This window comes from Papio anubis, chromosome 11 (assembly GCF_008728515.1).
Source record: "Papio anubis isolate 15944 chromosome 11, Panubis1.0, whole genome shotgun sequence".
NCBI classification, from domain to species: domain Eukaryota; kingdom Metazoa; phylum Chordata; class Mammalia; order Primates; family Cercopithecidae; genus Papio; species Papio anubis.
Window position 1 is genome coordinate 8,312,808 of NC_044986.1, and position 24,045 is coordinate 8,336,852.

The following is a 24,045-nucleotide window of genomic DNA, read 5'->3' on the forward strand; positions in this document are numbered from 1 at the left end:
AAGTTACTAGATTTTAAGAAAAAGAAAAGAAAGAAGAATGGAGGCGGCGTCCAGCCAGCTGTTGTGCTGAGAATGTTCACTTCCTGGCTGTGAGCTGGGCCTGGGCACAGCGCTCTTGGCCCCTGGCCTGCCGGACAGCAGTCCTTGCTGATCTCTTTCCTCTTGGGTTTTAGGACCACTCGCAAAACAAGAGTGTGCTGCGAGCGTGAGGCTTCTCCCTCTCCCGTCTCAGCCTTGGCTGCCATAGCTAAGGAGGAGGGTGTTATTTTGCTTTTGTGGACATTCAGCCTGAGAAATATGGTGAGAAAATTAAGACTGGCACTGCCAGGCTACGGGCTACTCAGGGTCCTTTTGCCAGAGGACGTGTTGTTCATTTCTCTGGGGCACTGGTGGAATTGGTCCATCTGATTCCAAGGGAGAAGCCAGCGGCCGGGGCAGCCATCCAGAGGGCTCCTGGTCCCGGCACTCACGGGCAGCCGTCCCCTCGGGCAGTACTTGATGGTGACCCCTGGAACTTGGCGGTGGCGCTCAGCTTGCTGTGGGTTTATGGAACATCCAAGGCATTTGCCCTCCTGGTTGCTGCTACTTCCTGTACCTTGGAGGGAAAGTCCCTTGGGGCACTGGGAAGGGCAGGCGTGGCCTCATGGCCTTCCTCAGCCTGATCGGGACCCGACCTCACTGCACTCTGACCATCCACTTCCCCCTGTCACCCCGAGTGGTGCTTAGAGCCCTTTTGTGAGGTGCAGGGACCCTGGTACCCAGCGCACAGTAGGCGCTGTCAAACTTCCACACAGTGAGAAGTCAGGCTGGATCGTCCCGTGCCATCTCTGGGTTGCCTGTGGCCTTTTTAGATTTCTGCAGAATCTCACCCAGCCTCGTGCGTGCCCACACTGGACACGCCACCAGCCCAGCACCCAGCCTCGAGTGTGGCCGGTGAGGGAGCGTACAGCAGCTGGCCTCTCGGCTAGATTCCTCTGGCAACCATTCGTTCTTTTCTCATCTCTATTTTCTCTTATTTTTCTCAAACATCCCCTTCTGTTGTTGTCAGGGGCACATTTTTAGAACTTGAGAACTGTTCACCCAACACCTCCACCAGCAGTACCCACGCAGCGGGCGGGCAAGGCGCCGTCTTGGAAGTGCTTTGGAGACCCTGGGAGCCTGGCTGTGGCCCCAGCAGGGCAGGGGAGGATGGCCAGGCCACACCAGGGACCGCACAGCAAAGGCTCCGTTTCGAGAACAGACATCGCGTTTCCTGCTTGTGGCCTGTGGGGTTGCCACTGATTTTTGCCTTGATATGAAAACCAGCAATGCTGCTTTTCCATCTGGGCCATGGCTCTTCTGGGGACAATGCAGGACTCGAAGAGAAGCTAATGGCCTTGCTTGGGCAGGGATGAGTAGTTCTTTCTTTTGTGTTGGTCACTTCCTGGCAAGCAGGGTGTCTCACCTCGCTGGCTGGTTGTCTAGCACCATGAATCCGCTGCCTGGAAAGCGAGTCTCCGAACAATCACAGCGGGATTGACCACGGAGGTTTCCCCCGCACTGCTCTATGAAGCTCCCTCGGGCTCTGGTCACTCAGACCGTCTGTCGAGGGATGTGGAGCACATTTTTTTTCTCTACCCAAGGAAACAGATATGTGGTAGCTGGTAAACACCCTCCACGCCGCAGAGTATCTTCTAGGAAAACTGCCTGCTATGGGGAGCTTGGGTTGACGAACGCTCACTTTTCTTGGTTTTTATTCTCTTGGGGGTGAGACCTGATGATTGGCCCTTCTCTCCAGTTACTACTGAAAAGGACGGAAGGGTGTCCCTACCCAGCAAAGCGGCTGCTGGTGGCTCAGAGAGAGAGCCTGGATTCTGAGCAGCCATGGTCACTGGTCTTAGGCACCACGAGTCAGAACTGGGTGAAACTCAGCTCCCCAAGCTCATTCTTCCCGAGACTTTAGGGGAGGGGCTTCCTTCCAAGTCAGTGCTTTCTGGAGGCCCGGTGTTCCCGTCTCGGCAAGCCCTGCCTGGCCAGAGGCCCACGGGGTCAGGCATCTGAGGCACAGAGCGTTTGGGCCACTTGCCAGGGAGGCCCCCGAGAGGTTGCTTCCTGTAAGGAAGGTCAACCTCGTGTGCATTGAATCTCGCATTAACCCTCTTAGAGGCCAGTGTTGAGGGCCAAGCTGACATAGATCCATTTCTTGGATCAGGTGTTTGTTTTTTCAATTAATTTTTTAGAGCCGAGTCTCACTCTGTCACCCAGGCTGGAGTGCAGTCACACACTCATAGCTCACTGCAGCCTTGAACTCCTGGGCTCAAGGGATCCTCCTGCCTCAGCCTCCCAAGTAGCTGGGACTACAGGCATGTGGCACCACGCCCAGTAAATTTTGTAGAGATGGGATTTCACTGTGTTGTCCAGGTTAGGACAAGGTTTCTTATCACCAGGGCCATGAATGCCTGCTGGGGCAGTAGGACACTGTGACAAGGACCATGTGTCTCTGCATCTGGCTTGGGGAGTGGGGCCAGCACACACAAGTTGCTATCCTGTGGCATCTTGGACTTGCTTGGATGCGTCCTTCTGTTCTCCGTGGTTCTGATGACAGTTACCACAATGATGCCTCTTTTAGGCTGCAAGATCCAGAGAGACACCCGGGGGGAAACAGCACATGCCTCGTGTGAAGAGCCGCAGGCCCTTGGTTCTGGATTTTGTGTGCCTGGTTGATAGATCAAACAATCACATTCCCGCAGTAAAAGAGAGAACTTTAAGACCTACCTCAGCCTGCCGAGGCAAGGTCACCCGTCTGTTTCCGGGGCCAGGCCTGATGATGTCTGTCTATCCGGTGTCCAGAGCTTGTTGAGTTGAACCAATCCAACAGGTGGTTTGCAGTGCGGTGGGCGCTGGGGTGGCATGCTTGGTCTCTGGTGTCAGGCCTGAGTTTGAGTCCTGACTCCATCCCTTACTCGCTGTGTGACCCTGGGCAAGTTCCACCCACCTCTCAGTCTCCATTACCTGCTGGGGAAATGGCAGCGTCTGTGGCACAGGGTTGTCTGCAGGGTGCAACGGAAGTGACCATGACCGTCTTTCTAAATGGGACAGGCTCTATTCCATGGTCATGATGCCCAGCATATGGTATAAAGAGCTGACTGTTTACCATCCCTTTATTACCTGAAACTCGACTCCTCGTGTGTTTGCCTTCTTGGGTGCATAGGTGATTTTATTGCTGCAATAAAGTATTGAAAACCAATTGAGGAAAAGAGGCTGACGGCAGTGGGCCAGGCACCAGACTCCAGACTTGTATTTTACAACTTCAGGCATTTCCAGGTATTTCCCCAGCTTCCAGGCACATCGTGGGAAAGTCTGGTGTGTGTCTAACTGCTGTGGCACAGAATGCACCTGCCCACACGGGGTATGTGAAGTGGGGGTGTGCCAGGCGGCCCTTTGGCTACAGGCAGCCGATTTTCATTACAGGTGAGACGGAGCAGACGGTGGGCATTCTCGGTGGTCTTTCCAACAGGCTCCAGACCACCTCACAACTCGGAGCTTGGGCCCTTGAATTGAGAATCTCACTGTGCAAGAGCAGTGGGCTGGAACCACATGCTGGCAGCTGCCACCCTCGGGACAGAAGGCCCATCGCTGACCTCACAGCCCTCGTCATAGTCATAGCATTCTTTGCTGCTGGCCAGCAGCTTGGAGAGGCGAGGTGGGCAGCTCCCGGGCGGGAGTGAGTTAGGTGGTCCTGGCTTTGATGAGTGAGTTCACCAGAGTGAACAGATAGTCCCAGGGGAGCCCCTTTTTGTCCTTGGAAGGTTTGCGCTTCTTAAAATTTAGTCTTTTGGCCGGGCGCGGTGGCTTGTGCCTGTAATCCCAGCACTTTGGGAGGCCGAGGCATGCGGACCACCTGAGTTCAGGAGTTTGAGACCTACCTGGCCAACGTGGTGAAACCCTGTCTGGGAGGCTGAGGCAGGAGAATCACTTGAGCCCAGGAGGCGGAGGTTGCAGTGAGCCGAGATCGCGCCACTGCACTCCAGCCTGGGCAATAGAGTGAGACTCCATCTCAAAGGAAGAAAAACAATTTAGTCTTTGGCGATGCCCTGAGGCTCATCTCTTCCACAGAGGCTTGGAGGAGCAGCCACATGAGCGGGGTGTGCAGAGGCACAGGCAGGTGGGGGGTCTGACCCAAGGGCACATCTGACCTTGGCGTGCCGGCAGGAAGAGAACAAGTAGTCCTGGAAGATTCCACCGGAACTGTTTATTGGAAAGGGGACTCAGATGATGTGTGTTCCCCTCCAGAGTGGTGGCTGAGAGTGTCCCCATCCTGTGCATAAGATCCTGACTGCCCGTCCCTGCAGGGACCGTCCCCGTGTTGGGAAGCAGGAGGGTATGTTGCAGAGCCTCACCCAGTGGGAAGCCAGAATCCTCACTCCTTGCTCCTCCAGCTTGGCTGTTGTTCCAGCTTCTATCCCCACATCCTGTCCTCCCTCCTAGAGCCCAGGGACCACCCATGTGAGGCTGGGACACTGGGGAAATCTCGCACACGTAGCGCGTCTCACCAAAAATAGAAGCAGAGCCTCACGTCCTTGGCTGCTTCGCTGTGGGAATGCCTTCTAAGGCACCGTTTTTGGTGATGTCCCTTTACGGATCTTTCAGGCCCAGTGAGTCAGCAGTGTCTGCATTCACACGGGCTGGGTGGGGTTGTTGGATCTGCCCCGGGTGGATGGCACCTGCTTCCTCAGGGCAAAAATTCACCCCAGAACGTGAGCTGCTCCCAGGGATAGGTGAAGGTGACGGAGCCCGAACACTCAACACCACAGTCAGCCAACAGGACAGTGTCTGGGCTTCCAAAAAGCTACCAGTGCTTAAAAACGCTTTCAAGCACCTAACGTCACTCTTGGTTTTTTTATTTTAAGCTGTGTTACAAAACGAGAAAATACCTGTCACTTTCCTGTGTTCAGGGCCCCGTGCTCCTCTGTTCAGCATGGCGCGGACACTGCAGGGTGCGGGCTGCAGCTTCCCCGGGGGCGCCGAGGAACCTGTCGAAGTGGCTGCACGTGCTTGTCTTTCTAGGGTTGTAGACGAGCTTTGTTTTCAGGGGGTTTGTATTTTGTGTTTTTTTCTGAACTTGATAGTGTGGTTCTAGACATCTCTTTCCAACCGTGGAAGATACCACACATACTCCTGGTTATTGACATGATCACCCAGAAAGCTTTTGGGGGCCAGAGAACATGGCCCAGGCTCTGGGGAGCAGCAGACTGCACCTGACTGGCTGGATAAAGACAGGGGTACCTGGAGCCTCCTGCCTCGCCAGCTCTGTGTCCAGCTGTCACCTGAGCTACAAGGGAGATTACCTGGGAGCCTCTCACATGTCACATTGTGACTCATTCAGATACATGTTTTAAGAAGCAAATCTATTTATCATGGTGTTCCTGTGGCCATTTCTTCACCAAACCTCCAGCTGACTTTGCAGAGAATGCCAAACTCAGAAGCCGAGGAGGAGTTTAAAGCTAGGTTCCCCATGGGGCACCTCCAGCCTTCTGGGGAGCCCACTTGCTGTGGGGCACCCTAAACAGCACAGCCCCTGGGTGCTCAGAGGCCCTGGTGAAGCTGGATTTCCCAACACTCAGTCTTTTCCTCCTTACAGAAAGGCGGGGGGAACTTGAGGGATAATTCACATGAACCCTTTGCCATAAACCCTTTTAAATTGTTCGCAAGTAAGAGCCCAACTTTGGAAGACTAAGATCCTGGTGTTCTCAGCGTGAGGAGTGCGCTGGCTGAATATGCAGCAGATTGCGAGCTTTTTCCTACCCGATTGTACCTCACTGGAGAAAATATGGATAATCCCTATAGCTGCTAAGGATGTACACAGTGACGGCACAGCCATCACCAATTTCTAACTTTAGAAGGTGTACTTCATTCTTTAAATTCCCCGGCACTCACTTTATACCACGCTGCTCTCTCATTCTCTCCTCACTCTGTCTTCCAGCGCCTGGTTCAGGCTAGTCGTTGTCCAAGGTTGAGTTAAATCATTTTCAGCTGGGCCAGGTCTTCAGCAGCTTGGTGTGTGTGATGCCACTCCAGGGCTGAGGTCCTGGCTTCGGGAAGAATGTGGGGATCGATTAGTGATGTCTGCTGTGAATGCAGAAAGAGAGATAAGTGTTGCGCATTTGCATTGCATGGTGGGAGGAGGTGTGTGCACATGAGCCGGGCAATCTGTTGGGGGTGTCAGGTGACACTTAAAACTTGAGGACTGGGTTCTCCTTTCTAGGGGAGCACATACTACCTCTACATGACTGAGACTGTAAAATGAAATCGCAGCCTCTGGGAAGCTGGGCAAGGAAGTGGACGCAGCATTGGGACAGCTTCCCAGAAACAACGCAGAGAGAAAGCCCATTTGCCAAATGAAAAAGCAGATAACAACGTAGAAACAAAGCTGAGATTTCCAATAGCAGTTGCTTTCTTTTTTTTTCTTTTTTTTTAACCTTAAAATAGTGCCACTCTTAGCAACACAGATTTTCTTCCAAATCATGCCTTGAAGCTGCTCCTGGAGCCACTGGCTCATCAGCAACCTGCTCCTGTGGTCCTTCTTGTGAAAGGCAGAGGGGAGATGCCTGTTTCCCACAGTCTTCTCTGCAGCTGCCGTGGGGGCGGGCACCTTCCTGGCTGCTGGGGGCACAAGGAGGGGGAGTCACCGTGGCTTGCTCACATTCCAGATCAGCCAACTGCAGAACATTTGTTGTTGTTTAGATCCCACGTCTGACGGTTTAGAACAGCTTTTATAACGTGGTTAAACATGTTTACAAAGCAAGGGAGGCATCTCTTACCTTGACAACACGAGGCTCCCACAGACCGCCTTCCCCTACTCAGAGCTCCATAGCCCTGTGTGCTGGGCTGGCCTGTAGACCCATTGAGGCAGCTGTGTTTACAAGTTTAATGCCAAGTGTCTGAGAGGCACTTGCGTATGTCCCAGCATCAGTATCTGGCCCCCAGCTTGGTCCTGTCACAATTTTCAGTTTAATATTGTAGAAACCCAAGCCTCTGAAATAATACTCTTAGCAGGCCTTAGTTCTGATTCTGTGTCTGGCTTTCTAGAAATCAGGTCTGCTGAGCTTAGCCAGTGAGGATCAGGTCATGCTGGATTGCAGAAAGCAGCCATTTAGTTGGGGAACAGGCTGCATTTAAGAGGAAGCTTTTCTGAGGGTGGTGGGATTGGTGGGATATTAAGTGGGGCTTCCTTGGAGGGAGGCGGGGCCTCAGGTACAGCTCTGTTGGGTCCCTCCCTGTCCCACCCCGGCCTCTGGAGTTTGTGTGGTTTTGTCTCCTCTTTCTACCTGGATCATTGTGCATGAGGCTGGGAGCCACACCGGCTGCTAGGCTCGCCTGCCTCCCAGGCCACCTGCAGGTCATAGGGGCTGATGAAGCCTTGAATGGCTTGGCTCTGTTTGAAATGTTTGTTCCTCGGTGCCGTAAAGAAATAGCACTTGAACATAAATGTAATTGATTTAGTAAGGCCATTTTCATTTCCTGCAGAAAGGGTACAATTGCCAGCAGTTCTGCCACACGAGTACACCGAACAAAGGAGACAGGGCCATTTATGACCTGACGCGTCCACCCTGTGGCTGTGTCCGGTTTCCATTGGCTGGAACGGGACCTCACATGCTGTATTTGTCCTGATTGGCTAGCAACTTAGAACTTTTTAAAAGAGGCAAAGGTAGAGGGAACAAAGGAAGGAGGAAGTAACTTGTGGAATGTTGAGAAAGGTAAAAAAAAAAAACTTTTAAATAAGGAAGAGAAACAGGCTATGACCTCATGCTTGCTTGGACCGGTATAAGCATGCCAGGGCAAATATTTAGGCTGAATTGTGGGAGCTAAGAACACAAAGTACATTGATTTCCTTACCACGGCTAGCAGATATTTGAGAATATTAGCACAGGTCTTTGAATATATTTTGCCTCTAAGAGAAGTTACTATTTATTCCTCCTAATTAGACGGGGAGGAAAGTCTTTGAAGAGGAACCTTCTTTACTTTTTACAGCTGGGAGCTGCTTGCAGCACTCTGAATGACGCCTTCTGTCGCGATCTTTGGAAGCCCTGCCTGGATCTCCCGTCTGTGGAAGGATCCAGGTACTTCTTACAGTATCTGTGTTAGGGCAGCTGGTGACGGCACCTGGCAGATTCCAGCAACTACCTTCATTCCACAGAGGCTCCCTCCTGCAAGGCCACTGCTGTGACTCTGAGCAGTGGTTCTTCTCGTGAATGTGACGGCTTCTGTCAGCCCTAAGATTGCAACCTGCAGGGGTTTCATGGGGCAACCCTGGGGTATGTGGCCAACGTCTGTCCTTGGGCAGCCACAGCCCCTGTCAGGAACGGGAACTGCCACCCTGAGCTCCCAGCCAGTCTGGCACCGGTGTCTTGAGACTGCTGCGGTGTCAGGAAACTTCTATAAAATCTAGTGAGTTGTAAAAAAGAGGCCAGAGCCGGCCAGGCACGGTGGCTCATTGTCTGTAATCCCAGCATTTTGGGAGACCGAGGCGGATGGATCACCTGAGGTCAGGGCTTTGAAGCCAGCGTGGCCAACATGGTGAAACCCTGTCTCTACTAAAAATACAAAATTACCCAGGCACGGTGGCACGTGCCTGTAGTCTCAGCTACTTGGGAGGCTAAGGTAGGAGAATCACTTGAACCTGGGAGGCAGAGGTTGCAGTGAGCGGAGATCGTGCCACTGCGCTCCAGCCTGGGCAACAAGAGTGAAACTCTGTCTCAAAAAAAAGAAAAGAAAAAACAAAAAGGCCAGAGCCATCCTTTGCCTCGTATGTCAGAAATGGTCATTGCAGCTGCTTTGCTTTGGGTGGAAGCCTAAAATCCTGAAAGCGACAAAACCTTTCCCTTGGGGTAGTTTGTCTTGAGCTTCAAGCAACAGAAACCTATTTAGATCATTTTTAAATAATGAGAATTTCTGTTGAAAGGATGTCGGCTTAGCTCACACAATGTCTAGAAAGACTGGAAAATGGGTCTCAGCAACACTGCAGGCAGCTTTCTGTGGCAGGATCAGTCCTCCTTGGTGACTGCTCAGGAGAACATCCCATTTGCCTTGCATGGTACTGAGCCAGGAGGTCAGCTCCAGGCCTGTCCGCCTGTATCCGAGAAAGCAGCAGCTCCCCACAATGAAATGCAGTGTTTTCCAGCTCCGAATCCTCCCGGCATCCTCCCTGAGATCTCCCTGACTTAGGATCTGTGAGATCTGCGGGCTTGGCTTTTCCCAAGTGTCTGGTTACTGTTCACAAAACTCCAGCAACTTGGCCTGGTGTTGCCTTTGTTTTTGACTGAGCATCTCTCATTTCACAATTATTCATTGCAGCTGCACCTCTAAGCAATCCCAGGCCCAGGGATGGGCGTCGGTACTGGCCTCGAGCTGGTGCACAGCGCATCCCGGATGGAGGGGCAGGGCCACACGGGTGCACACGCAAGCCTGAAACCAAATAGTAATTGATACCAGGGGGGCCGGTAGGGCTTTGTGCTCTACACAGTTAATGTGGGCAGGCTGTTAACAGGAAGGCACTGATGTCGTTTCCCTGATGTGTCCAGTTGCAGCTGGAATTGTCCTGAAATGGACACGGCAGGTTTACTGGTGGGAGATGGTAGGAAGGAAGAATAGCACAGAGAGGGCACCAGGGCCCTGTGAGCCTTGTCCCCAAGTGTTTCCTCATACCTCGTGCTTGCGCACCATGGTACGGGGCCACCCTGAGCTCTGATTCCTGGGCTGTGAAGTGGGAGGAACAGCAGCCCTGTAGGACTCCTGTCAGCCTTGTGGTCTGTCTGCATGGAACAGGCCTTCAGCTGGGCATAGCAACTGGAAGCCTTGGCTTTTTATCATAAAGCCCAGTTCTCAGGAAGCCCTCGTTACCTACTGTGCCTTGGGCTTTCTCCTCGCAAATTCCCAATCCTCCCACCCCACTGGGCCTGGGGACCCCACATCCCTGAAAGGGTCATGTTCCATCTTAATGTATATGAATCTTACTCTATGTGTCAGTTACATCCTAATGTGTTAAAAACTTACTCAAATTGTCAGAAGCCTGAAACAGGTGTCAGGAATCCTGTGTGAGGTAAGATGGGGGATCTGTTTGCACCTTCATCTCTCCATATGAGATCTTCCATACGAGATATTCCAGGAACCTCTGCCCCAGGCTCTGGCAAGGCAAGCCTGTAGGGGCAGCGACTGCCATGCAGGGGCTTGAATTTAAGTCCAAATTCTCTGGTGTGTAGGTGGACAGTTTCCTTCTGGGACTGAAGGAGCACATGGGAGATGGTGCTTTCCTTTCTAGAGCAAACCTTGGCAGTGTCCCAGCTAAGCGCTTGCGCTCAGGGCTGGGAGTCTCCCGTGGCCTCCATATCCCTGCACCTCATGCAGGACACCTCACCCACTCCCAACCCCCCACCTCCGGCCGTCGTGCCCGGCATCTTTTCCCAGCATGGGAACCCATTTGCTTTTCTCTTTTCCCACCTTGCCATGAAGGACCTGCTGCCAGGATTCGAGCCTCAGACCTCGGACAGGTCTCTTGGGCCATCCTCAGCCATGCTCTGCGTGCCGGCCATCAGGGAGGGTAAAGGGTGGGTTTCACCAACGAGAAAGGCAGCGCGTGTCGGGGAGGAGGCCGATCGCTAGGCAACCTGGAGTTTGTTACCCTGGTAACGGATCCATGCACTGATGATGCTGTGGATGGACATCTTGTGACAATGGCCTCTCAGGCTCCCCAGATGCATCGGCGGCTCTGGATTCCCACCTTGCGCCCAGCGTGGTTTTCCTGTGTGGCTCCTGTTTAGTGGACAGCTTGGATTTCTTATAATCAGGAACTGTCTCCAGTAACCATCTTGCCAGCACCCCTGAAAGTGAAGTTGGGGTGTTCCTCACCCTGCAGGAGCGATAGCCTGGGGGATGAGGCCAGGACTGCCAGGCCCCACAGGATTGTGCCCTCAGACCTCAAGTAGGGGGCCAGAAGAGTCTACTGAAAGAGAAAGAATCTTTTGGAATTTGGCAGTTGCACCATTTTCTTAGCAGCAGAGAGGCGCCCAGGTGGGAGCCATGTGTGTCGGGTTCCTTGTCGGGTGACGGTGCTGTTGTGGACCCCGCGGATGAGCTGAGGGGGCGTCCAGCTTTCTGCTGCATACTTCCTGTCCACCCATACGGGTCGTGGGCTGGCGAGGACGTGGGGGCGTTGACCCTCGTCCCTGCCTTATTTTCCCCCCGCCCTGCCCTGTTTTCCTGGTGCAGATTCATGCGGACACCCCGCTTTGGGGACCTGGGCACTGGGGCAGCAGCAGGAGTGACTGGGTGCACGTGTGCCCTTGGTGTCTGAGCGTCGGGTGCGGCTGCCTCTCAGGGCTGAGAGGAACTACGATTTCTCCCAGCCAGGGGTGGCAGGAGAACTGCACACAGCTTGGGGACCATGCAGGGCTGGCTGTGGCCCTGGCTCCCCCAGCCCATTCTTCTGAGGCTGGGACAAAAGCCTTTTTTGTACTTTGTGTCCAAAGAGACGATTGTCCCAAGGCCCAGTTGCGGGTGCCCTCGGCCGTCCCTCCCTAGCACCGTGTCTAGTCTTAACAAGACGTAGGCTCCAGTGGAGGGGGATTTTCTTCCTCGGCTCCTTACTGGAGTGTGTGGCTAACTGAATATGAGCCCTGGTGGTCCAGCAGGAGCCCCCCCATGGCTGGGGTCCCGATCACCGTCCCCACCAAGTGGCCAGCTTGGGAACTACCAAGAGCCCTTGAGGAGGTTAGGGCTGGAAGGTGGCAGCCACACAGATGAAGCTGGCCTTTGCGGAAGACTCGTGCTTTTGTTTGTGGGAGCCTGAGCCTGCTGCCTTGTGGTCAAAGGCCAGCGATTCCAGGAATGTCGCACCTTCCTGGTTGGGTTACCCATGGTGGGTCACCAGGCTGGGCCCAGCCTGGAGCAGCGGCCTGAACCGGCCCGCCTCGGAGGGAGGGAGGGAGGGGACAGGGATGTAAGGCCGCCATCAGGGCTGATCTGGACATCTGAAAGCTTGATGAGCCCCAGAGCTTTCATCTGAGGTTGAAGAGTTCTAGTTTGACAGGAAAAGAGACATTGCCCCTTTCTGGCATCTCGGCGGATTGCACCTCTGGAACTCAGATGCCGTTCTCTTGTATCCAGGCTGTGGGTCGTGAAGATCTGAGGTTTGGGCAGATGGTCAGGAGGACCTACAAAATCCAAGGATGGATTTGAAGGGGGCAGTTTTTCTTGGAGAAAATGCTGCTTCTCTGTCTCTGAGGTCTTCAGAGCCGGCTGGGTTTGCTGCACAGAATAGTGAGAGAAAAGAGGCCCTGGGGCTCTCGCTGCGTCCTGGGAGGGCCCTGCAGGGTGTCTGCCCTGTGTGTGCACGGGGCGCAAGCATGTGCATCTGTGGTGTGGCAGGTGAAGGCCTTCCACCACTCTGCTGAACATCTAGATGCAGCCTTGCTGGTCCAGATGAAGTTGCTAGAGAACTTGGACTTGGACTTGTGGGAAGGACCACTGGGGCCCTTCCTGGGGTCACCCCTGCCCCTCTGCCCTCACAGCTGTCCCTTCACCTTGTTGGCAGCACCAGGGAGTCTGTCAGGATTAATACGATGGCTCTGGCCTGTCTAGAGAGCTGCTTGCTGTGTGGTCCTTTGAGAAGTTTGCTCTCCTGAGCCCCCAGAGGCCTCCTGCCCTCAGGCATACCTTCCCTGCCCCAGACTCACCATTTCTTCCCACCTAGCGCAGGTGAGAAGGGCTGGAGGAGCCTGCCCAGGGCACTTGTTTATGCAGGGCCTCTCCAGGAACGCCTTACCCCCTGTCACATTGTGTGAGGGCAGCTGGTGCCGGTGCAGGTGGGGAGGCACGTGGCGTGGGGGCCCATCTTGTGCTGGACTATCCTGTGCTGGCCTCGGGGCCCCATGGTCCTGAGGCTCTTGGGACTATGGTCTGCTGGCAGGGAAGCAGCCGTGTGCATCTCCAACCAGAGCCGCAAGTGGATCGGAAGTGGGGATGGGGGCCCCTGTTCGTGACAGTGGCTCACCGGGAGGTGATGCGGGTGGAGGTGGGGCCCTCGCTGCTCCGCCGCCCTCACTTGCCCAAGCCCTGCCCACAGTGATGAGTGGGGAGCTGCCCCTCCAGCCACCCACCCACTGTGCTCACCCCTTCCCTCCTTGCAGGTATCCGCCCCCAGATCATGAACGGCCCCCTGCACCCCCGCCCCCTGGTGGCGCTGCTGGACGGCCGCGACTGCACTGTGGAGATGCCCATCCTGAAGGACCTGGCCACTGTGGCCTTCTGTGACGCGCAGTCCACACAGGAAATCCACGAGAAGGTGGGCCCACCCTGCCCGGCCAGGGGCTGCCCTGACCTTGGGCAGTTTCCTCCCCGGCCCTCCCCAGCATCCCCCCATTTAGGTCGCCCCGAGTCACCAGCAGGCCCCAAAACCTCTGTTCCCTACTTTCCTACTGAACTCCTCTGCCTCGGGTTCAAGGGCAATAGGGCCAGGAGACCAGGCCCAGTGGTGCCGGTGGGCTGCCCGGGGTGGGGCTCCGACCCTGTGCTCTGTTCCCACGCAGGTTCTAAACGAAGCTGTGGGTGCCATGATGTACCACACCATCACCCTCACCAGGGAGGACCTGGAGAAGTTTAAGGCCCTGAGAGTGATCGTGCGGATAGGCAGTGGCTACGACAACGTGGACATCAAGGCTGCCGGCGAGCTCGGTGAGTGCGAGGCAGCGCTGGCTGCCTGGAGTTGTGCGAGCTCCGTGGGCCCTGCTTGGGTGGGCTCGGAGAAGCAGCTGGAACTGGGACCACGGAGCAGCTGCTGCTGGCTGTAGCAAGGTGGCTGCCTGCAGGCCGGGCTGTGGAGCACCTTGCCGGCCCTGCCTTCACATGGCGCAGGTAGGATTGTCCCTGCTGGCTCCTGTGTGGGGTCTGCTGGGCTGTGATGATGCATCTCTGCCCTTGGGGCAGCACCGAGCTGCTGCTGGCTCCATCTGGAAACACCCAGTGCCACCTCCAGAGAGGAGAATGCGACTGGCCACATGTCCCCTAAACCACGCTTGCTGGGTGCATCCCCTAAACTACCCCAGCTGGGTACACAGCTCCAGACCCCTGTCCCACAGGAACGGGGCCTCCCGCTCTGGGAGGGCAGCCCTAGCAGCATCGGACCCAGGTCGGCACCAAAGCAAGGTAGACCCTCTGCCCAACACAGCAGATGACAGAGGCTTCCAAAGAAAAGCAGAGGCACAGGTGCGATCCCGGAGTTGGGGGCGTCAAAGCTGCTCATTGCACCCCCAGCCACAGGCGCTGGGGCCGTGTTGAGGGGCCTCTGCCTGGCACCCGGTGTGAGCCCGTGAGGGCTGAGTACAGAGGCACGAGGAGCAGACTGCTGTCATCGAGCGTCCTCGGGAGAGGGCCGGGTGGCCGCTGTGCTTGCTCTGTGTTTGGAACATGCTACCCCTGCACTTTGGAGTGGGAGCTGTACTCTGCCTTATGAGTGCTCAGGTGCCCCAAATTCATGAGGCTGCTAAGGGATACTTCAGAACCACTCGGAACCCAGGCACAGTGGTCCAGACAGCAGCCTGGCCTCGGAACAGCCCTTCCTGTGCTCCAGGAATAGCCTGAGCGCCATTCCCCCACCTCTGTCCCATCGGCTGAGGCCCCAGCGGGCCCCGGTGCTTCCGGGACGGGCTGGGTGTCAGATAGTCTCTGAGCAGAGCACCACATACGTCTGAATCCTGCCCTCGGGCACCGCCGGCCACGTTTTCAGGGAGGCCACCCCCATCGGCTCCAGCTTTCTCTCCACAACCCTAGCCTGGGGTCGGAATCTTAGCTGAGTCCCTCACTGCCATTCGGGGCAGCACCCGGGTACCAGAAGCACTGAGTGGGTCTTGGTGTCAGGAGCAGGGCTGGGGAGCCGGGCCGTGGTGGAGCTGCCCATGTACTCACAGGGGTCGGGACACAGTGGGGTGGGGCCGCCCCACAGGCAAATCCCAGAGCAAAAGGCCAGGGAAAGAGAGAGGGTCACTGAGATCCAGACCCCTTAGGGTCCTGGAAGCAGCAGCTTCACACATCCACCCCTCGCCGTCCCCACGCCCCTCGCTTGCTACCAGCCATGGCTTCCTTCCGAGCCGCTCCATTGGAACAAAGACACTCCGGAAGATGTGAGTCTTCAAAAGCGTGTTTAATATAAACTAAAATTTTCCATCTTTCCCTGGCACAAACAAGGATATTTTTGTTTGAAAACAAATGTCCTTTGTGCTCTTGGTAGAGCTGAAATCCCAAGTTTGAACAGCAGAGAAGAATACAGCCTCATGTGCCAGGGGCTCTCAAATCCTTGTCCCCACACACCTCTTGCTTCTCCAGCACGTCTGCCCCTCACCTCCCAGCTCCCAGGCCCACATGGGTGCTGACCCTCACCTTCCTCGGCTGGACCAGCAGCTGCTTTCCAGGGAGAGAGGGTAGGTCCTTGCCTGTGGAACTTTCTATTTCTCCGTTTCTAGAAGGGCCCCACACAGGCAGTGGGGCTAGAAAGGCACCAGGGCCTCAATGACGGGGGGCCCAGGAGGGCTGAGATGGGAGGTTGTGTTCCCTGAGTTCTGAGACCCACAGAAGATGACCAGGACCAGGGACTGCGGTTTTGGAAAATGTTGAAGGGCTGTGAGTGGTGGATTTTCATTGATCCTGGTCCCATCTGATAAGGTCGCTTGGAAGACATCTGTGGGGCCCTTTTGAAGGGCACTTTTCAAATGTAGACTCTGGAGGCGAAAAATGAGCCTCTGTCCAGACGTCCTTTGTCTCCGAAGGCATTGCCCACATCATGCGGTCAGCGGGCCTTTTGTGCTGAGGGCTGGGAGCGGCAGGTGGCTGCAGGCAGGCCCTCCTCCTGATGTGAAAGGGGGTCCCTGGCAAGCCCAGAAAACAGGGCCCTCCATGTTGGACGAGGCAGCACACTAGGCCTCTGGTGAAGCCTTCCGGGATCGCAAGGTTCTGAGCCATCAGCTCTGGAATGACGGGCGAGAGTCAGCCCTTGAGGAAGCTGCTCACCTGCACTTCTTCCCACGAGCCAGGAAGACACGGAAGACACGAGGGGAAGACCTCGAGAGGCCCTACACCCCTCCCCACCCCCGCCGCCTCCAGCAAGCTGGTTGATCTGGTTCCCATGCCAGTGGCAGTCCTGAAGGGATGAAAGCACCATGGCACTGACCGTGAGAGCAAAGCAGCTTGCCTCTCTGGTGCCGTGTTTCAGGCTCCATGTACACTGGGAGGCCCAGCCTGTGAGTATCAGAGCCGCCCATCGTGTGGCACTTGAAGGATCAGCTTGACTCATCCAGAAGGGAGGCTGCATCCACGGAGCGTTGTAGGACAGCTAAGACGCTCCCTCCGAGAGGGCGGTGAGGTTATGGAGGTTCCTGGCCGTGGCGCCGCTGCAGCGGGGCTGGGAAGGTTCTTCCATCCCAGGCAGTGGCTGCAGCTCTTCCTCCTGCACCCTCTCCCCGTCCTGGGACTCTGCACTCTGGTGAGCACTGGAACCGAGGAGCTGGATGTCCAAGTTCGGTGAGAAGACTGACCGGATGTCCTGCTTCAGCCTCCCTTTTTGTGCCCCACCCACCCGGGGGCCTTTACACAGGTGGCCTTGCGGGGTCTCAGCTGGCATCAGCCCATGTTCTAGGAGGAGCTGCTGCTGCTCACACCAGGCAGCATGGCCAAGCCCTGGCCGCAGCACGGAGCCAGTGTCCTTGAGGGTGATTCTGCTGCGGGGCCTCCCTGCTGGGCTTTAGCCCGCCCGAGGAATGCAAATTCTCCCAACCGCCAAAGATTGTCTTCAACCTCTGGCATCGGCCTCAGTCTATCTGACTCTAATAATAACATGGCATGTGATCAAGCCCCAGCTTCTCTGCTGAGCTATTTCAAATGAACGAGGCCCGTTTCCTGCAAGATTGCTGGCATCCAGCTCGTGGGAAAGTTGGTCGGCCTCAGTCACAGTCAGCCACACTGTTCCCTTGGCAGTTGTCTGTGGCCCGGAGGAGCCCTCGGTGGCCACGTTGGGTGGGTGGGTGACCTGCTCACGGTGGCTTCACCTTCTCTGAGCTGTGTGTCCTGCTGAGGGGGTCACTCTCAAGACCCTAGACGTAGGGGTGGCCCTCTTGGGGAGACAGCCATGCAGCTATCTAGAAAGTGGGTTTGCGGCACCCACTGCTCTTGTTTCCTGTCCAGTAGAGCCCAAGAAGCTGCCTTGGTGGTCGCTGTCCCCACTCCAATCTTCAGGACTTGATAGAGGAATCGTGGGTTGGTTTAAAGGTGGCCCTGTCCCGGTGCCTTGGGCAACCCTTGTTGGGAGAGGCACTCTCCTAGGGGGTCCCAAACCTGAGATTAGGAGGGAACCTTTTCACCTGGGCTGACATGGTGCCCAAACAACCACACCCCTCCTCAGAGAGCTCAACTGGGAGCCACAGGCTGGCTGCTGAGCCCACCCCCTGGGGCCCCACCCCTGGCTCGGCCCTCTGGTCTCTGCTGCAAGTAGGCGTCTGGTTCTCCACCTGTTGGGTGGTAGGGAGGGGCCGTTCCCAGCCTGGCCCTCTGCCTCCTTGCACCCCTGTTGTATCTGGCATGCATTCATTCTTCCCCAGACGCCCTCTGGCTGTGGAGGGTAAATGTCGGGGCCCTTTCTGCCTATTGTGGGTTAACTCTCCACGCCACAGTTGCCTTGTGCTGGGAGATACTGGACCCTGGTCTCTGCAGCTCGGATGGGGCCAGAGGGCTCACCCCAAGCCGCGCTTGGCCCTGAAGGCTGCTCCACGGGGCAGGGAGGGCATCCTGTCTGGTCTAGTTCTTCCCCCCAGAGCAGGGTGCTGAACACAGGGCCACAGGATGACTGTGCACACGCTTCCGACATCAGTTCTGTCCCAGGGCCAGCCCTTGCATCCATGTGGGGGTGGAACAAGTATGTTTAAAACGTATGTTTTTTGCATCAAACTGTTAGCATACCTTAAAACCAAAAGCCATTCTTTGTCACCCCTGCCAGCTCTGTGAGGAAGACCCTGAGGGGGTTGAGCCTGAGTGGGGTCCATTTGGAGGAGTCTGGTCTTACCAGACGTACCACTAACTTGCTGCCACTCCAGGTCCTTTCTTGGGACTCAGCACAAGCCCGGGAGGAAGCCAGTCAGGCCCGAGATCAGCCATAGGAGTTGGGCTGTTCGTGAGCCACGTCCTGGAGCAAAAGTCCTCCTTGGGAGGGAGGGCGGACGTTCGGGCTAGAGCCTCCCGAACATCAGAGCCTGAGGGCCTGCCACCCACGTGCCCAGCCCCGCGTCTGCTAGACAATAAGATGGGCCTCCCCCCGTGCCAACAACCCCGTGTCAGGAGGGCAGTCTGGGAGCCCTGGGGCTTCCCCACTGATCTTGAGGTTTTGTCATCTCCGGCCTTGGCCTCGTCCCTTTTAGGAATTGCTGTGTGCAACATCCCGTCTGCAGCCGTGGAAGAGACGGCGGACTCTACCATCTGCCACATCCTCAATCTGTACCGGAGGAACACGTGGCTGTACCAGGCACTGCGGGAAGGCACGCGGGTGCAGAGCGTGGAGCAGATCCGAGAGGTGGCCTCGGGAGCGGCCCGCATCCGTGGGGAGACGCTGGGCCTCATCGGCTTTGGTACGTGCCACCCTCTGCATCCATCCCCGCCCCCTCCGACGCGGGCTGGCGTAGTGGGGACCCCTCGGGAAAGGCAACCCCAGCCTGCTCTTGAGGAGTCCCCAGGGCAGGCAGGGCCAGCCCCCTCCCTGTGTCGCACGGGGTAGGAGATCGGAGTCAACACCCATCAGGGAACTCGCCCCAGAGGCAGGATCTGGGCTGGTTCGGGAAGAATGCGTGTCCGCTGCTGTCTGCGGTGTCTGGCAGGACAGCATTCTCTGCTGTGGGGCAGCAGGCAAGGCACCGCACCCACTAAATTTCCCTGGGCAGGGGCTGTATGGAGCTGTGTCGTGGAGAAGCAGCCAGGCTTGGGGCTCAAGTAGGGGCTGGCGGTTTAGTGGAGACCTGGACTATGGGCATGGCCTCACTCCTGAAGGCCTTCAAATGCCGGGTTGGGGTGGCAGAGTCAGGCCATCAGCTTGGAAAGCTCCTGAGAGAGGGCCAGGAAAAGGAGACACGTGGGGAGAGGCCCCAGGAGGGTCTTCAGCAAGGTGGTGGGGGCCGGTGCCAAGGAGAAGGTGACGGTAAACAGCCTGATTCCACGGGGGCTCGAGGAGGCGCCCACCCTGCTCACCATCAGGGTCCACACCACAGCCAGGAGACCCCAGCCCGTTGCCACTGAATCTCAACACCACCACTTACCAGCTCTGTGGCCTTGTGGGAATTACCTGAGCTTTTTGCCTCAGTTTCCCAGTCTGTAAGTAGATATTTGGTGGGATACATGGTATCTGCCTTTTGGGACTCCAAGAAGGCACGTGTGCACACGGGGCCAGTAATGTTCTGGCCTCCGGGAGACTCCCAGCTGCTGCTCAGCCTCTGCTTGGAGCTCCGCACCTCCGGGGATGAAGCTCCCGTGCTCCTCTCCCCACGAGCCCTGCCCTGGACCTGGGGTGCTGCTGGAACGAGAGCGAAGTTGCTGGACGCTTCCAGGAGTGTACATCTTTCTGTCCCCTCTACAGGCCACGATCTCCTGGGTCTGGCCTCGCCTGGGGTCTGAGTTGAAGTGCCCGGTGCTGGGGATTTTTTAAAGGACCCACCGTGTTTTGACTTTGTTGGAAAGGCAGAGGTGGCATGAACACCAGGCTCCCTCTGTCCAGGCCCCACTGGGCCTCGTGGCTCGGAAATGCTGCTTCATCTCCATCTTCGTATACTCTGAAGCCCCCCGGAGCCTCGGTGGTCTCTGGCCAGGCTGCAGAGCCTGGGGCCATGTGGTCATGAGTACCCTGGGTGCACGGTGGGGCCTCACTGGGGAAGTGCTTGTTTCAGGGGCTTCTGACTTCTTCCTGGGGTTGTTCCTGTGACTCTGCCCTTGTCATTCAACTTTTAAAACCCTCTCGGTGTATGGAGGCCAGTTCAGCCCCCAGCCACCGCCTTGTTTTCTCGAGACTGTACACTAGCCACTGCTACCACCACCCTGGGTCCCCAGCACAGGGGCTGTCATGGTCTCTCCTTGCTCCCTTTCCAGGTGTCTCTGTAGCCTTCAGGACTGTTGCTGCCGCAGCCATCCTGGGCTAAGAGCTTTTGCTGACCTCGGGTTCCACTGAGCAAGAGTCCCCCAGGCCCAGCTGGCTCAGGGCAGCAGGCGGGTGGGGCGGTGCTGCCAAGAGAGGGCAGCCTGGGGCTGGGGGCATGGACAGAAACTGAAGGAAAGGTAGCCTGTGGGAGCTGTGCTTTTTAAAAGGTGGTGTAGGGTGGTGGGGGAGTAGGTCTCTTCTGTAGGGAATGGGTTTTGATTAAGTCAGTAGCAGGATTAAGTCATTAGGTCGTCAGAAAATCTCGGATAAAGTTCAAGGGGTTTGTGAACTTGGGGAAAAAAACAAAGAAATAGGACCCAGTCCCCGTCGGCACGGTTGAAATCTGGGCTTGGTGCTCTGGGCTGCTGTTCCACAGGCCCTCCAGGCCCTGGATCTGCGGAGTGTGAGCCCCGCTGATTGAAGCGTGTTGGTGCACAGACACCATGAACGGGGATGGCGGCTGCAGGAACAGCAGTTGCATGCTGGGGTCCTCAGTGTCATGTTGCCAGTGCGTCAGAGAGCCATCTCTCTCTCCGTCCCTGCCACCGTCCAGTACTGCCTGCTCCAAGGGGTGACACTGATGAGGGGAGGCGTGATGGTTCGTGCCTTGCTATGCTAGTTGCCCTGCAGCTGTCCCTGATGAGACTGGCCTTATTCAACCTTTGTTCTAACTACGGCAGTTGTCCTAGCCAGGCCATCAGTTAGATGGAGCTGCTGCAGGAGGAGGAGCCATCCAGCGTTGAGGTACCCCTGGAACACGGGCTGCCTGCTCGGAAATGCGCATCTTTGTCTTTCTCCCGCCTGCACCTTGGAACCATGGCTTTAAAGATTCCTTCTGTGATCTCCAGGAGAACCCAGTCAAGCATCAACACTAACCATTTTGTTTTCAAAATGCTGACAATTGCTCTGGGAAGCTGGAGGTGCTATCGAGGGGACCGCATGGGTTTATGAAATGACAGCTGTTGGGGAGTGGGAGACACCTCCTCATCCTGTGGCACAGCTGGCGGGAGGCCCAGGCTGCATACTTGCAGATGGGCACGAGGCCCCACCAGTGGGACAGGTCCAGGCCTAATGGTCACCTGCCCTGCCTCCCGCCCAGAACACAGTAGCACGTGGCCAGTCTGCACTCGGGCCGGCCTGCAGGGAGCCACTGTGTTCATGTCACCCTTCGCAGGAGCGAGCCCAGCGATGAAGAGGCAGGACATCACTCCCTGTTATATTGAGAGCAAGTTTTTCAAACACAAAGTTCATGTTAAGAAGCCTGCAATGCACACAAGAAGTGTGGAGAGGAGTGGGAACAGAGGACACGGGTGGTGATGGGAGGGGCATGTGGGCTTGTCAGAACACTGTAATTGTGTTTGAAAATGTCAGTAACAAGGAAGGGTTGTTTTGTTTTGTTTTTAACAAAATTCCTGCTGTGGCCAATATAAGCAGCAAGCACTGCGGTCCTCACCTGTCCTACATCGGCCATGGTGGCCCCTCGCGGGCAGTGCTCGACTCAGGCCTAAGCTTTGGGCACACAGTTTCTCCGGCAGCAGCTACCAGCAGGGATGGCAAGCCCGGACTCAGCTCAGACGCAATGGAGGTGGCAGCGCTGGGGCGCGGGCTGTGGACTCACTCACCTGGACGCTCTGTTTCTGTACAGGTCGCACGGGGCAGGCGGTTGCAGTTCGAGCCAAGGCCTTTGGATTCAGCGTCATATTTTATGACCCCTACTTGCAGGATGGGATCGAGCGGTCCCTGGGCGTGCAGAGGGTCTACACCCTGCAGGATTTGCTGTATCAGAGCGACTGCGTCTCCTTGCACTGCAATCTCAACGAGCATAACCACCACCTCATCAATGACTTTACCATAAAGCAGGTAATTTGAAAATAGATGCCATGGAAGCTTCTGTAGAAAGGTGGTAGCACTTGCTGGTGGGCACAAGAGGGACATGGAGGGCAAGGGAGATGGTTTCTGGATACAATTGAGCAGGGAAGAGACCCTGCAACACACCAGAGACAAGTCAGGTGAAGCCCTTCCTCGGCTGAGCCGGGCTAAGCAGAGACGGACAGGCGCTAGCCAGGACCCAGCTTCACAGGCTGCCCAGAGCCTGCCAAGAGGCCCGCAGCTCGGCACAGTCCAGCCTCTCCACCGTGTTGCTTCCTGTCAGGATCAGCAGAAACAGCCCTGGCTTCCAGCCTTCACCAAAACTTCCCGCTCCCTTCCCTCAAACTGCAGCACACACATTAAACCACTTAGACCAATAAAACTCCTGGCTTGCAGCTTTCTTCTTTAAACCTTGGTACAAGAGTCTTCCACCATGCCAGTGTGCCTGTAACCGGCTTTTCTTTCCTTCCACAGATGAGGCAGGGAGCATTCCTTGTGAACGCAGCCCGTGGTGGCCTGGTGGACGAGAAAGCCTTAGCACAAGCCCTCAAGGAGGGCAGGATACGAGGGGCAGCCCTCGACGTGCATGAGTCGGAGCCCTTTAGGTGCGTGTTGCCCTAGCTGCCTACCAGCAGCCCACAGGGCCCAACTCCACACCCGACCCTCACACTTTGAACTTGAGGCCCTTTTCCCAAACAGGTCCCTGGGCAGGAAACTCCAGAGATGACATTTACAGTCTCTGTTTTTCTAAGGATTGTGCTGTATTCTAATCGTAAAAGGACTGGAAGTTTCCCAAAGGTCATCCGGGAAAGGAGAGGCAGAAAATTGGTGGTGGTGGCGGTGGTTCTGGTCTTTAGACAGACAGGCGTCATCTCTGCCCGGGATTAGAGCAGGACAAGCGTTCAATAGAATTGGACTTTTTGATCTACCAATTACAGTTCTTACAGAATTTTGATAATTACATTCAACCCAGCCTTCATAAAATACCATCACAGATGTTCATGTGTCCACGCTATCTATGCAGCTACTTTCCTACACGGCCAAGAGCTCCCTCGTGCTGAGGAGGGCAGGGAGAGTATGCAGCGTTTCCCGCTTACTCTTTTTTTCTACATTTTTCTAGCTTTGCTCAGGGTCCGTTGAAAGATGCACCGAATCTCATCTGCACTCCTCACACTGCCTGGTATAGCGAGCAGGCATCACTGGAGATGAGGGAGGCAGCTGCCACGGAGATCCGCCGAGCCATCACAGGTGAGCACCTCCGTGCCTCTGGCCTGCCAAGGGCAGCCTCAGTTCCACAGTCCAGCCGGCTCCCATCCTGCTGGCTACAGGTGGCTCTTAACAGGTGGAATTCATTTTTAGCACCAAATGTATATGACTTGGGCCCTGTTGATTTATGTAAGCCCTGAACTAAACTTCAGAGAAGGAACCATTCCCTTTAGGCCCAGACATAAACTCAGGGGTTCGGGCGGGGCAGACAGAGGCTGAAGGTCAGTGTTGAAGAGCTCAAGCACTTGGGCCTTTGGATGTTTTACGTTTTCACAAATGCTTATTTCCCCACATAAGCAGCTACAGGTGTAATGTTAAACTTCTTGTGATTTGTAAAAATATGATATTTTAATCATCTTACCCTAGGTCGCATCCCAGAAAGCTTAAGAAACTGTGTGAACAAGGAATTTTTTGTCACATCAGCGCCTTGGTCAGTAATAGACCAGCAAGCAATTCATCCTGAGCTCAATGGTGCCACATACAGGTGAGAAGAGGAACTGACTGTATCTCAGCCTGTGAGCACCACACCCCGGGGCCCGGGAGAGAAGCCCAAACTTGGTGGGACGCTTACCTCCCGCAGATGCTACAGCAGGGCCACAACAATTGGCCTTCTCAGCAGGAACTGTGTGCACTGCCCCCTCAGGTCTTCCAATGCCTAATTTCATGGAACAGAAGCTATTTTAAAAGGGAATGGGTTCGGTCACATGTGATTGACCACA

The 24,045-nt window shown here is 55.9% G+C and overlaps 1 protein-coding gene across 6 annotated transcripts in view; it reads left to right on the forward strand.

Moving 5' to 3' along the window:
* Positions 1-24,045, forward strand: part of CTBP2 (C-terminal binding protein 2) — a 171,379-nt gene that overhangs the window by 143,262 nt on the left and 4,072 nt on the right. For 5 of the 6 annotated variants that reach the window (XM_009215593.3, XM_017944418.3, XM_009215591.4 and 2 more), the window contains 7 exons: positions 13,164-13,318; positions 13,563-13,707; positions 18,432-18,638; positions 21,837-22,051; positions 22,535-22,665; positions 23,181-23,308; positions 23,693-23,810. In XM_009215593.3, coding sequence (XP_009213857.1) covers positions 13,164-13,318; positions 13,563-13,707; positions 18,432-18,638; positions 21,837-22,051; positions 22,535-22,665; positions 23,181-23,308; positions 23,693-23,810 — 1,099 coding nt within the window. Of the gene's footprint in view, positions 1-8,010; positions 8,100-13,163; positions 13,319-13,562; positions 13,708-18,431; positions 18,639-21,836; positions 22,052-22,534; positions 22,666-23,180; positions 23,309-23,692; positions 23,811-24,045 lie in introns of all 6 variants that reach the window. The other variant, XM_017944414.3, reaches the window with a different exon arrangement.